Source organism: Carassius carassius, chromosome 19 (genome assembly GCF_963082965.1).
Source record: "Carassius carassius chromosome 19, fCarCar2.1, whole genome shotgun sequence".
Lineage (NCBI taxonomy): Eukaryota > Metazoa > Chordata > Actinopteri > Cypriniformes > Cyprinidae > Carassius > Carassius carassius.
Genome location: NC_081773.1, coordinates 21,265,912 through 21,278,667, shown reverse-complemented (window position 1 = coordinate 21,278,667; position 12,756 = coordinate 21,265,912). Strand labels below are relative to the sequence as shown.

General features: G+C 37.6%; 1 protein-coding gene across 3 annotated transcripts in view; it reads left to right on the top strand.

Annotated features, from left to right (window-relative positions):
• Positions 1–12,731, top strand: part of ppp2r3b (protein phosphatase 2, regulatory subunit B'', beta) — a 29,463-nt gene extending 16,732 nt beyond the window's left edge. Inside the window, exons 1-13 of one of the 3 annotated variants that reach the window (XM_059500286.1) lie at positions 3,571–3,890; positions 6,442–6,630; positions 7,161–7,264; positions 7,856–7,958; positions 8,842–8,916; positions 9,145–9,231; positions 9,383–9,539; positions 9,929–9,977; positions 10,102–10,191; positions 10,527–10,702; positions 10,848–10,966; positions 11,059–11,165; positions 11,904–12,731. In XM_059500286.1, the coding sequence (XP_059356269.1) occupies positions 3,759–3,890; positions 6,442–6,630; positions 7,161–7,264; positions 7,856–7,958; positions 8,842–8,916; positions 9,145–9,231; positions 9,383–9,539; positions 9,929–9,977; positions 10,102–10,191; positions 10,527–10,702; positions 10,848–10,966; positions 11,059–11,165; positions 11,904–12,039 (1,524 nt within the window). In that variant the 5' untranslated portion in view covers positions 3,571–3,758 and the 3' untranslated portion in view covers positions 12,040–12,731. Of the gene's footprint in view, positions 1–3,570; positions 3,891–6,441; positions 6,631–7,160; positions 7,265–7,855; positions 7,959–8,841; positions 8,917–9,144; positions 9,232–9,382; positions 9,540–9,928; positions 9,978–10,101; positions 10,192–10,526; positions 10,703–10,847; positions 10,967–11,058; positions 11,166–11,903 lie in introns of those variants that run through there. The other 2 variants (XM_059500285.1, XM_059500284.1) reach the window with 2 other exon arrangements.
• Positions 12,732–12,756: the final 25 nt, after the last annotated feature.

Here is a 12,756-nt window from a genome sequence, read left to right as displayed (position 1 = left end):
TGAATGCAGTATGATTGACCCCTATTACTCTGCAGTGCGATCCGGTTTTGATTCGATTTAACACAATGCAGTTCAATGCCATGTGATGCAATTGAAAAAGTATGATGTTATGCAATACAATATGGTACAGATTAGTGCTGGGTGGTAAACCGGTTCATACCGAAAACCGGTGTAAATTTTTGTTACAATATTAATTTTTAATATACCGCCATACCAATACATTTAATTACTCAACGTTCGAAACTAGCGTTATGCTGCGCGACACTGTTTCTGACAGACCCTTTGCAATGTTGCACTTCTAAGCAGCGACTGCGAGGCGTGGTGAGGGTAAGCACAGCAGTGGTCTTGTTACGTTATAACGCCTGTTTCACACGTACTCCGTCTGCAGTGCTTATATTATATATCATTGCATATATTTTTTATGCACCCATGTTAACGGATTCCAGCGTTCATACTGCACGAGGTTGCGGTCCGTCAGTGCTCTCGAGGAGCGGTGCATCTACAGAAGTGCAGCGATCGTTTACGTAGTCTATTTTTGCTGTGCTGCAGGCGCTGAAGTATAGTGAAAGTGCATTGTTCGCGGGAAAAATGAACATTGATCAGTAGCGGACTGCAAACGCGTCCTGTGTGAAAGCACAAGGAGTCCATGTTGTGGACTGCATATGCACTGCAGATGGAGTATGGGAAGATGGATGCTGCAGAACTAGTAGAACAAAAAGAGGAGCTGGGTCTGTATTTTGGTTTTTTGGTTTCCAAAAATCCAACGTCGACCAAACAACCATTTTATGCTAGTGCTGTTGGGCTAAAAGCACGTCTTGGAATATCAACCAGCAGAAAATGCATTGTGCACCTGATTATGCATGGAAAAAAACCATCATAAACCGGCATAATTTAGAAAAAAAACATAATATAAATTTTTGTTCAAACCGCCCAGCACTAGTACAGATAGATTGCTTTTATTTCTTTGGTTTAGACAGCCATGTTAATCTATATTCATTGTGGCTCTCAGGACATGCCTTGGTAGGTGTAGCGTTGTTATAGAGGTTTGTGATATGACGATTTTTGATCGTGGGCGATAAAAATATCTCCACGATCTGCTTTTGATGAAAAATTTTAGTATCGTGCTACAGCGCACATTCTATCAGTTCTGGCGCCTCCTTCATATACGTGACAGTAATCCTATTAAACATGCAGCCTCCTGTCATTACTGTCAAGAGATAGATTTTAGAAATTTAGATTTGTCACTATTTACTCAGTCACGTTGTCCCAAACCTGTATTAATTTCTTTCTTGTTCTGAACACAAAAGGAAGATATTTTGAAGAATGTGGGTAACCACATTGGTCCACATTAAACTTGATATTAGCAAAAAATACTATGGAAGTCACTGTGGACCAGCAACTGTTTGGTTTTCCACGTTCCTCAAAATAGCATTTATGTTCCGAAGAAAGAAACTCATTTAGGTTTAACCCTCTGGTTTAACCCTTTTCTCCTGATAACAAATTACACTTTAAGTTTTGATCGTACAGATAAGAGAACAATACATCAATCAACTCTGTAAAGGGTCTACTTTTATTTGTATACAGCCATAACAAAACTTTGTGCATTTATAAAATAAAGATAACAAACAAGGTGTGCTGTCTGCAGCCTTGGTCTGCGGTGATCTTCATTTAGAAACGCGTCATTAAAATTAACTGTAACTCAGTGAATACTCAACGAAGAGACATGAGAGATATATCTATAGAAAGCTTGACATGTCTATTTTAAACTAAACAAGCTACTGAAAACAGATATTCTGTGATAAAGTAATCCATATGAAAACAACGTGATCTCCAGTCTTTCACGTCTCCCTTCATTATCTCTAATGTGACCATGCCCACGCGCTGAATGCGCTATTGAGATTATAATGTTTCACTTGAAGCTCGCAGCTTGTAAATGCCCATACAGAAAACAAGAGAACGCGAAAGCGAGACTGTTGTTCAAGTTTTTTTTATTTTACTGTTTGCTTCGCGATGAGAGGAATAAGACCTAATTCAAGAAGATGTGATGAGGATTACCTCAGGATTTGAGTTTTGAATTTATTTTCTTAATTGTATTATTACTAGGAAAATATGAAATCATTTCTTTAATGAAATGATACTCTAAATAATAAACTAAAACTGCCAGTAAGTGGTGGTAAATGTCTTAAGTCATCGAGTCATTTCATTTGATTTGTTCAAATGGTTGATTCATTCAGTAGTGAAGTAAATGGTTCTTTATGAATGGTTCATTGAATCATTAGGCTTGTTCGACTTGAAGCCGACCAGTGTGTGACATCAAAGTACCGCAAGACGATTCCTTGTGCTTTTGAATTGCTCTCGTGGTACTTTGATGTCATACACCGATCGGTCTGTACAGCGCCACTTCAAAGCCACGGCATTTGCCAATAGTTCAATGCGCCAAATGGTTCACAAAATTTGTTCAAAACATGAACTTTAAGAAATGAAATGAAATGAAGAAATGAAATGCCGCTGTGGGTTGCTCGGAGATTAACAGTTATGCTTTGTCATTATCTTCTGGTTGGCAAAATTGAGCAAAACAGACAACATTGTGTCTAAAATAACACAATATCAACTTCTTAATGAACTGTTGTATAAGATGTGTATCACATTTGCACTAGTGTGATATTGCACTTAGTCTACTTCTCGTGTGATATTTCTTAACTTTGTGATGTAAATATGAGACACAATCTCAGCCCCATATCTTTAATTTTAGGGATATTTTCTAGGCTCCATCATGCAGTAAGTTGTTGCCCTGCCTCTTATTAGTCATCAATCGACTGTATGAAATGGCAGATGATCCACATAGGTCTGGGGTGGAGCAAATGCATCAAATGCGTTAATTTTAACACATTATTTTTCTCCATAATTAATATAATGCGTTAAATTATCAGCCCTAATCTAAACATATTGTGCATTTGAATTTGGCAAAATAGGTATAAAGTAAATTATTGTTTGAGATGTTTTAATTCCCCTATAGCAACTCTGATTTCGAACAGGCCCATGTTTAGTGATCTGAGCTCTGTACTGTTCCTCTAAAATCATGCATATCTCAGTCACCCCATGCAGATGATTGGTTAATACTGCATGTTTCAGATGCAAAATGCATTCAGCTCCAATCATATCAAATAAAAAAACAACTTGAGGGAAACTAAATGATGATTTTCATTTTGGGGGGCGGTGGTCTGTTTTTTAATAGCTGATTAATCTTCAGATACTTGTGTATATTTGAAGAATACTGATCTATCAGAACATTGCATCCTATTGCAGTTAATCTGTGTTGTTTTTAGCTGCTGTATCTCCTGGATACAGAATCACAGGCTTCCAAGTGAGCAGGTTTGTCTCTTTACATAACCTCTGTGAGAGCAGTGGAATGCACACTGAAAAGGGCAGATCCACACCCCCTCCGATTGTCACCAAACCCCCCCCCCCCCCCCACACACACACACACAAAAACACTTGCCTTATCTCCCCAGTGACTTTTTTCAGGAAAGGACTGTCTGACCTCTGCCAGCCACTATTGGATGTATGGAGCAACAGGCTGGGCTGTGATTCAGGCTACTACACGGCTGAAGCGAGCAGCTGCCATTCGTTTAAGAGAGCTGGTGCTCTGATAAAGACAGGCAGAGGAGTGTTCTGTGGTGGGACAGTCACTGAGCGAGATTATCCTGACCCTGGAGTGCGTACTGTCTGCCACACTGGCTCCATTAGCTGACAGCAGCATGAGAATGAAGGAGATCTCTTTACGGCAGGACCCTGACCTAAGAAAGGAGCTAGCACTGCTGGCGCGGGGCTGCGACTTTGTGCTACCCTCTCGCTTTAAGAAGAGGCTCAAAGCCTTCCAGCAAGGACAGGCAGGTTTTCTTGTATGTTCTGTGTGAAGCCATCAGACCAATCTTGTTTGCTTAATGCTATTGCTGTCAGTCAGAGTGGGGATGTGATGTTAGTGTCCATTAGCTGTGTGGTTATAGTTGTGCAATTGTAGGTTTTTATTTATTTATTTTTTAAATGAGCGGCTAGAGAGGATTATTGGCAGTTTAAAGAGCATCCAAATGTTTAGGGTTGAGCAGGAGGCTCTGTCTGCCCTGTGCTGGAGTTGATGATGGTCATTCCCTTTTATAGACATGGCTGACACTGACTGGAGAAGGCAAGATTAAACGCATTCATCTCTCACAGTGGGTTAGACTGAGTAGAATCCCCTGCATACCACTTCAGAGAAAGACTCTCCAAGTGTGTTAGGCTTCCAAACTTCCATGCAGGGTCCTAAAAATGAGTGTATTTGAAAGCAAATTTTTATCTGCTTTTTGTGCTGTTATTGATGAGTAGCAGTGGACTACTGCTAAACATACGTTATGGATGTCTCTAGAGATGAGGTAGTAAAATAGCTAATCTATCACAAGAGACTGAAGCAATAAGTAAATTATCAAAATTACCACAATTTTTTTTTTTTTTTTTTTTGGGACATGTAAACCATTTCTGAAGCTGGTGTTTACTGAGAGGGGATACAGATGCACAGTTAATGACCATTTAATTTTCAGTATGGCCTTGTGTGATTCATTAAACTACAAAAAGCATTATTCTTTTTATAAACTTAATGATTCTTAATGACACTTTTCAGTAACGTCATTGTGTAGTTGAAAATAATTTATTTAAATGGTCTTGTAATGTTGGAATGATTTTTGTTTTAATTTGACCAAATTGCTATTAGCTATTTTTGCTTTCTTTAAAATGTTATGAAAAAAATCTTGGAGCTGGTTTGTTTTGTTCATGATTTTGTTCATGATATTTACTGAAGAAGTTTTTTTAAATCCCATTTTGAGTAAATAGTTGTGAAATATGTTGGGAACCAAGGCTGCTTAATAATTGGCCATTCACTGTTGCTTTCTATAATATGAAATGTTTATGCATTTCATGTAATGTTTTGCAATGCTGAGTTAATCAAATAAATTCAGTGTAATGTGAAGGTAGTCTTAGAGTTTTGTTAATAATGAATTTGCAATAAATTACATATTAAAACTGGGATCACAAATGTGATCCTTTTCTCTTTTTTTTTATGTCTAAATGAAGCATGACAGTGAAGGTTATGAATATCTGCTTCCATATCACAGTAACCAAATATTTGCCACCTAAAATATTTACATCTCTCAGGATAAAACGGCAGCACAGAAGGTCAGGTTGGCTGGAGCCTACATGTCCATGTGTCTAATACAGAAAAGTCAAATGGATCTTGTTCAGTGTAATGTTGCCTATTCTAGAGAGTGTGCTTTGATGGAGTTTTTTTCCCTGTGTGGAAGTTCTAGGGGGTCAAGATCTTCACAGCTGCAGCCTGACACTCAAATAGTTGAGGTTTTAAGTTACTGTGGGAAGCTGAGCCTTTGTAAAATCAGTAATAAGAGGAATTTAACCACAAGTGTTCACAAAACATTTGGGCATGAAGGACTTTTTGTCATTTAATAATGCCATTCTACTGTTGTTGTGCACACTTGTCACGTTTTCTCAAAATCCCCAACAATATTTTTAAATGTTGCTCTTCATAGAGCTTTCATCCACCCAACTCTGGGTAATAAAACCTGATCTGCAAATTTAAAAAAAAAAAATTTTAATTCTTGAACATTTCAGGCAATGCTTTGTCAACATCCACGTTTGCCTCCTATTGTTGTTCTTTTCATAAACTCTTTAGAAATGCTTTAAATTTATAGTTTTTTTTAGTCAGTGTTACTAAATACCTGATTGTCAAATGTATAACCAGTCCAATAGTTTATTTCTGATGTTGTTTACCATTCCAAGTTAATCCGTTTCCAACAGTAATGTTTGCAGGTCTGAACCTGCAGTCCATCACAAGTTGTTATCTGTTTTGTAACTGTTTAAAACTGTTCTTTTCATAACATGAGAGCAAATAGATTTGACATGGACAAAAGCTTAGCACTGGTTATCACACTGTAGAGAGATTCCTGTTTAACTTCATCCAGACTCAGCCAAAAGTCATAGTTGTTTATGTACTAGACTTAAAAACAAAATCAATTATAAATCTCTTGAGAGATTAAGGAAGTGTAACAAAGCTCAAGGAAAACCAGTTTAAAATGCTAAATGAAAAGGGCTTACCCTATTTTGTATTTAGTTGTCATGAATGAGTCACAGCTCATGTTTCAAACCATTATCCACGTTACATTTTCTTATCCTTCATGTCATCACATGGAACAAAAATCCTAAAAATATTGCAAGATTTCTCCTTAAAGTCACCCCCAAGAGTGTCAAAGTTGTTTTAAACTGTGTTTTACGCACTCTGTGGCGACTTAATTAAGCCATCACTGTGAAATGCTGATTGAGGTGAAATTTTCAGAGCAACCTTACATCTCTCCCACGATGAGTCCTGTGGCTAATGGTTATTATTTCTGTCTTTTGCAGCAGGCGCAGGCTAAGAAAGAGGAGCCCGTTACACCAGCTTTAAGTGAAAGCATTCCAAAGTTCTACTTCCCTCGAGGACAGCCCCAGGCCAATATCAACATAGACAATCTTATTTCCAAGATAGAAAAAATATTTTCTCAATTTCCTGATGAAAGAGTCACTTTAAAAGACATGGGTCTAGTCGCCAAGGTAAGTGTGGTTTGTAACGTGCCACCTTTATCCATTTGGCAAATTGTTCATTTTGTGTAACTAACGTATAACTGTTTACAAGTTTGAAGGTTTTACTTTTCCTGTAGCCAGTGGAAAAATATCACCACTGTTTATATGTTAAATTACTTATCCTGAATAGAACCTGTCTAGGTAAACGATGGGATTTAGAAATTTAAACAAAATGATGTATAAACATAATCATTGCTAATTAGCCCCATTTATAGTTTCTACAGCACATGTGAAAGATGTAGTCATAATGTCCAAGCACTTAACAGAAACCTCTGATTGAGCTCAATTGCCCGTTTAAGAGAGAAAGGTTATAGTGTTGCTTTTTATTTTTGAATTGAACTGTAACATTCAGATCTCAAAACTTTGTGGTCTGTTTGGCACTTATTTGTTTAGATTAGAAATATAACAGTCATTTTGAAATCATTACGTCTTGATCTATTTTGTCATCCTGACGTTGCAGTAACAATCTATTTCTGTGTGACACTTTTGTCTCCCTGCAGGCCTGCGAGTGCCCACTCTATTGGAAAGCTCCATTGTTCCATGCTGCCGGAGGAGACAGGAGGGGATATGTGTCCGTTCACAAGTTTGTGGCAATGTGGCGAAAGTAAGACAATAGTTCTCTTCACAGTGCCCTCTCATATTATTATCGATAAGAGGTCAGTGGCTGCAAGTGTGTGAATATCCTTAGAGCTGAAGTGCAGTGAGCTCTGTGTACAATTTTGGGATATTCTTATTTTCTACAATGATACTGTGTCCCTGCATTTTTGTGTGTGGCTGTTTTGTATATACTCATTCAAGTTTTTAATTGAGGGAGTGTGAAAATTCTGCAGAGAGCAAATGATATATACTAGAATGTCCTTGAAATATAATTTAATGAAAAAAACACATACCTATAAACATACCTTCTATATCATTAATGTACCACGTCTAGAAATACATTTTCGTAAATATAATGAGATTAATTTCTGGCTGAGCATCTGGGTGGGCTGTCTATGAATCTGTAAAGGTTGAAAACTCTTGTTTTAAATCATTATTCCATCTATGCATGTCAGAACTGGCTGAGCGTGAACTCTGGAGCTTCATTTGTAGATTGCAATAATCCGAAGACATATATTTGAAGTGAAGGGTTTTGGAGACCATATTGCTCTTTGAAAGGGTGAGAGGGAGCCTGAAACCATCTGTTCCCTCCCCACAGAGTGCTTCAGACCTGTCATGATGACGCATCCAAATTTCTTCACCTTCTGGCCAAGCCTGGCTGCAATTATTTGGAACAAGAGGACTTTATTCCATTCCTGCAGGTACAGAGTTCTGGAATAGAGACCTACCACTGAGAACACAGACACACACAGGTCAAAATGCACCGAGCATTGATGATTTTAACAATATTATTTCCTCTCATTCCTTTTTTTTATGTACTTTAAAAATTCTAAACGTGAAGCTTAACGTTATGAAATAATTGTGTGCAGAAGTGTATTCTTTGAGTTCAGTGATGGACATGTCATTTATATTCACTGGCAGGATTGGCCGTTCACACTGGAGGAGATGTATTCTGGCGTCCGCACTTTAATTTGTATTGTGTAGCTTTAACAATTGCTTTGACCGTTTTGATGAATGAAAAAAGTATTGTTATGGAGTAGATTGGCCTGTTCCCGTCTGCTCCTTTACAGCAGTGATTTATGTGTTTTTCTATTGTTTAATTTCACATGGGAAAGGGTCAAAGAGTGCCACACCTCCCCCAAAATAAGATATCGTAATTTATCGCCTTTTACGCATATATACCAGTATTTGACAATGAAATATGCATGAGTAAAATCTTTGTTTCTCTGCTGTAGAATGCACTAGATGGAAAAGCCAGCAGGCCATATGTATGCAGAGAGTGAGACTGGCTGAAACTGATGCACAAGCTGAAAACTGGACTTGGCCTTAAAATCACCCCTTTTGTTCTTAGAAGTTTAATACCTTTAACATTTCCACACATCTTGTACCAACGCATTAGCCTGTGCAAGTGGACAGACTAAAATGATTCGCCTTTTCTCTGTAATCTAATCCAGAGCCTCTTTGCACACAAATTGTTAACTGCTGGGGTTTTTTTCTTCTCTTGTAAGCCATGTCAGTTATTATATGCTGACTTTGATGTTATATTGGTGTGTGAATCATTTTTATACCTTTTTTTTTTTTAAGGATGTAGTGGATTCACATACAGGTCTGGCATTTCTAAAGGAGGCTTCAGACTTTCACTCACGCTACATTACCACTGTAAGGAATACTTCCAATTGTGTATTTTTCTAGTAATTCAAATGCTTTTTGTATATTAAGCATGGATTTGCACCATTAACTAAAACCTCAAATAACCTGAACAGACTGTGTATATATACACTTTTATTATTTTGGTGCACCATAAGTCTGGACAGTTCAAATCAGCAAAGCCTTGTTGAATTGCTTCAATCAACCTGATGTTCAACAAGGTGCTTTTTCTGCCAACAGGTAGTCCAAAGGATATTTTATAATGTAAACCGCTCATGGACTGGAAAAATAACATGTTCAGAACTCAGAAGAAGTAGTTTTCTACAGGTAAATTAAATAAAAAGATTATTATTGTTTTAAGTAATATGATTTTGTTTTGGAATTTCTACTGCTGATTTTTCTAAAGTCAGGCTGGCCAATCTACAATTTAGGTGACTACACTTTTCCGTTGTGTAATGGTGAAAATGTTTCCCAACAGAATGTGGCACTTCTTGAAGAAGAGGAAGAGATTAACCAGTTGACAGAGTTCTTCTCTTATGAACATTTCTATGTGATCTACTGTAAGTTCTGGGAGCTGGACACGGATCATGACTTGTACATAGACCAGAGAGACCTGATGCGACATAATGATCAAGGTACCCATCCACCCGCTGCGCCCTTAAGACCATCACACTCTTCTGACATGCTGTCTATCGATTGGCTGCTTATTGCTAGAGGTGACGTTAAATATCCCCTCCAGCAGCACTTGACTGTAGAATAGAAATTGAATGAAGTGCGGTGAAGTTTTAACATCAGTTTCCTCTAGCATGACGGCATGTCTGGCACTCTAATCATTTTATCTCCTTTCAGGCAGGGTCAATTATCATTGTGTCTTTAAAATGATAAAATAGGGATATTAAATCACTATGTCTTGTGCTTGCAATTTACAATATTTACAACCTTTGACTGCAAATTATTACCAAGTTTAAGAATTTTCTATGAATAAAGGAGAAGACTGTGATGTGATCTTTGTTCACTTTGACAGCCATATCCCACCGAATGACTGAGAGATTATTCTCAGGAGCTGTAACCAGGTACCAACTCTCATTTTTCAGACATTCTTTTGTTTCTCTCCAATTTTTGAAAGCTTGCATGTCATGTTGCATTATAGATTTTATGAGTGCTTTTATGAGTGGTTAATTATACTCTGATGCCCAGGGACAGAAAAGTTCACAAAGAGGGCAGACTGAGCTACGCCGACTTCGTGTGGTTCCTCATATCTGAGGAAGACAAAAAGACAGAGACCAGGTAACTGAAATCATCTTCCTTCATCTGTTTATTTTTTTCTTTATTATTATTGCTTATAGATGTTCTAAAATGTTTTTTTAAATTATTATTATTATTATTATTAATGATAGGACCGCAACTATCAACTTTCTTGATAATGAATCTATCAATTCTTTTTGATTTGATCTGATAAAACAATTTCCCAAAAAAAAGTGCACATTAACATGAAAAAGCTGAAGGCTATAAAAACAGTTAAACCAACTTTGAATGAATATCTTGTTTCATATTTTAACAGTGTTGTTTACATAATCGGTTTTATTTATATAATCTGATTTTTATTCTTGTTGATTGTGTAGCATCGAGTACTGGTTTCGCTGTATGGATCTGGATGGGGATGGAGTTCTGTCCATGTATGAGCTGGAGTACTTCTACCAGGAGCAGTCTCAGAAGCTTGAGGCCTTGGCCATTGAGCCACTGCCTTTCGAGGACTGCCTGTGCCAAATGTTAGATATGGTTAAGCCAGAAATCCCAGGTATTGTTTGAAATGATGAATAACTTGGATTGAATTTCCTAGACTATGCATGCTCGTCTGCTATCATTCTGAAGTAGTCACACATCCTACAAAACTGTTGCAAAACTGTAAAAAGGCTTGCAATGTGTTTGCTTTTTTTTGTCAGGAAAAATCTCTCTCAGGGACTTGAAGAGATGTAAACTTTCCCATATTTTCTTTGACACCTTCTTCAACGTTGAGAAGTACCTAGACCACGAACAGAGGGACCCCTTACTGGCTGCAAGGGTAAAGAATAACATGATTTATATCATTTTATGCTTATTTTGGTCACTTTGATGATTTGATACTATTGCTGTTCTGCATTTGTCATTTTATAGGATGCTGAGACGGTGGGACAGGAGATTTCTGACTGGGAGAGATATGCTGCAGAGGAATATGATAACTTGGTAGCTGAGGAAACTGCGAACGAGCCGTACAACAATTGGTAAGACTGTACTTCTCAGTTGTACTTCCCACAGACCACAGTATTATCACTGTGCAGCATCATAGATGAACTAACAACACTGAACTTCAGCTGCGAGCAGCCTCTCTAAAACATAACAGGACTTAACCTCATGCAGCAGTTTTAATAACATCAAACATAATTTGCTCCAGTGTCACTGCACTAAATCAGTGATCAGAGGGCTGATGAGGTATTATGTGATGCGTTTAGGATCAGCATAGACTTCTAATGGCAGGATTGAGTAGAGTTGAAATGGGTAAGACACTGTAGATACAGGATTGAAGTTCCTTCTGTTCTGTTCTCCCCCAATTCTTTGCCTCGTGGCTTCACCTGGTCACTGTGTAGATCCATCACGTAATGTATTAAATTACGTTTTACAGTTTCAGCAAACTGTGTCTTTTCAATGGCATACATTTACATGTCAGTGGCATACATTTACATGTCAACTCTTTTGCCCTCCAGTTGGTACTAGAAGTTTTTTTTTTTCCTACGTGTAGGAAACGCGTCTCTCCAATTTTCATTACGTTTTTAAGCATCCAATCAAAGTACAGTACTGTGTATGTTATAAATTCCATTATAAAGGTATGAACTGCTCTTCCCAAGTATTATGAATGATATTATTGGATTAGACTGTCGCAAAACATTCAGACTGAAAGGGCTGGGCAAAGTACATTTGGTCATTTTAATTCAATGTACAATTTATTTTTGGTTTCTTTTCAGCTATGACAATGTTCTACACCCAATTGATCACATTACATGTGCTTTTGACCTGGGGAATGAGAAGAGACATCTCTTTGAGATCCCCAACCCTCACTGTGACCTGGATGAATACGAATACGTGGATGATTTTGAATGACAGCCACCACCACACAACACAAGTAAGGCTACCATCTGCTAGTGTGTAGAACAGGACGTGGACCAATCCTGCTCTCCTGGGTCAGCTAACCAAGGCTTGAGAGTGTACAGCCGCTGGATACCAGACAGTAAGCCAGCAGGACAAGGATCTGTTTAGCAAGACAGATTGTGCTGGTCCAGTCTATTGTTCAGTCTGACATCAATGCACAACCAGCTTTCTGAAACCTATGTAGCTGCACTGTAGGTTTTAAGCAACTACACTACTCTGGAACCAAACCGGTACACTTGAGATATTGAATATGCACTAAGTTGATAAATATTTAAATATTTTTATGCACAGAATTGGCCAATAAGACATTCCAGAGATTCACCAAAGTGATTTCAGCTTGACTTCATGTATGGCTTATTTCTCATGGAGCTCTGTCAACTTGCCTTATGTGTTTGATGGTCACATTGATATGAAATAATGCAGTTATTAGACTCTGACATTTTACTGTCTGTGTGAGAAGTGTTTCTTAATTATTATGTATTTATATGTATTTGTAAATATTTGTTTGCCTCGTTTGTTCTAAACCTTTAGGCTTTAGTCCAGCTAAATGTTTTCAACAAATCATGCTTGTATTATTTCTATAGAAGTGCTTCTTAACAATGTGCTTTTATTATTGTAAAGAGTTCAATAAAGTATTAAGACAAGTCACACATTCTCTGCAGGATATTA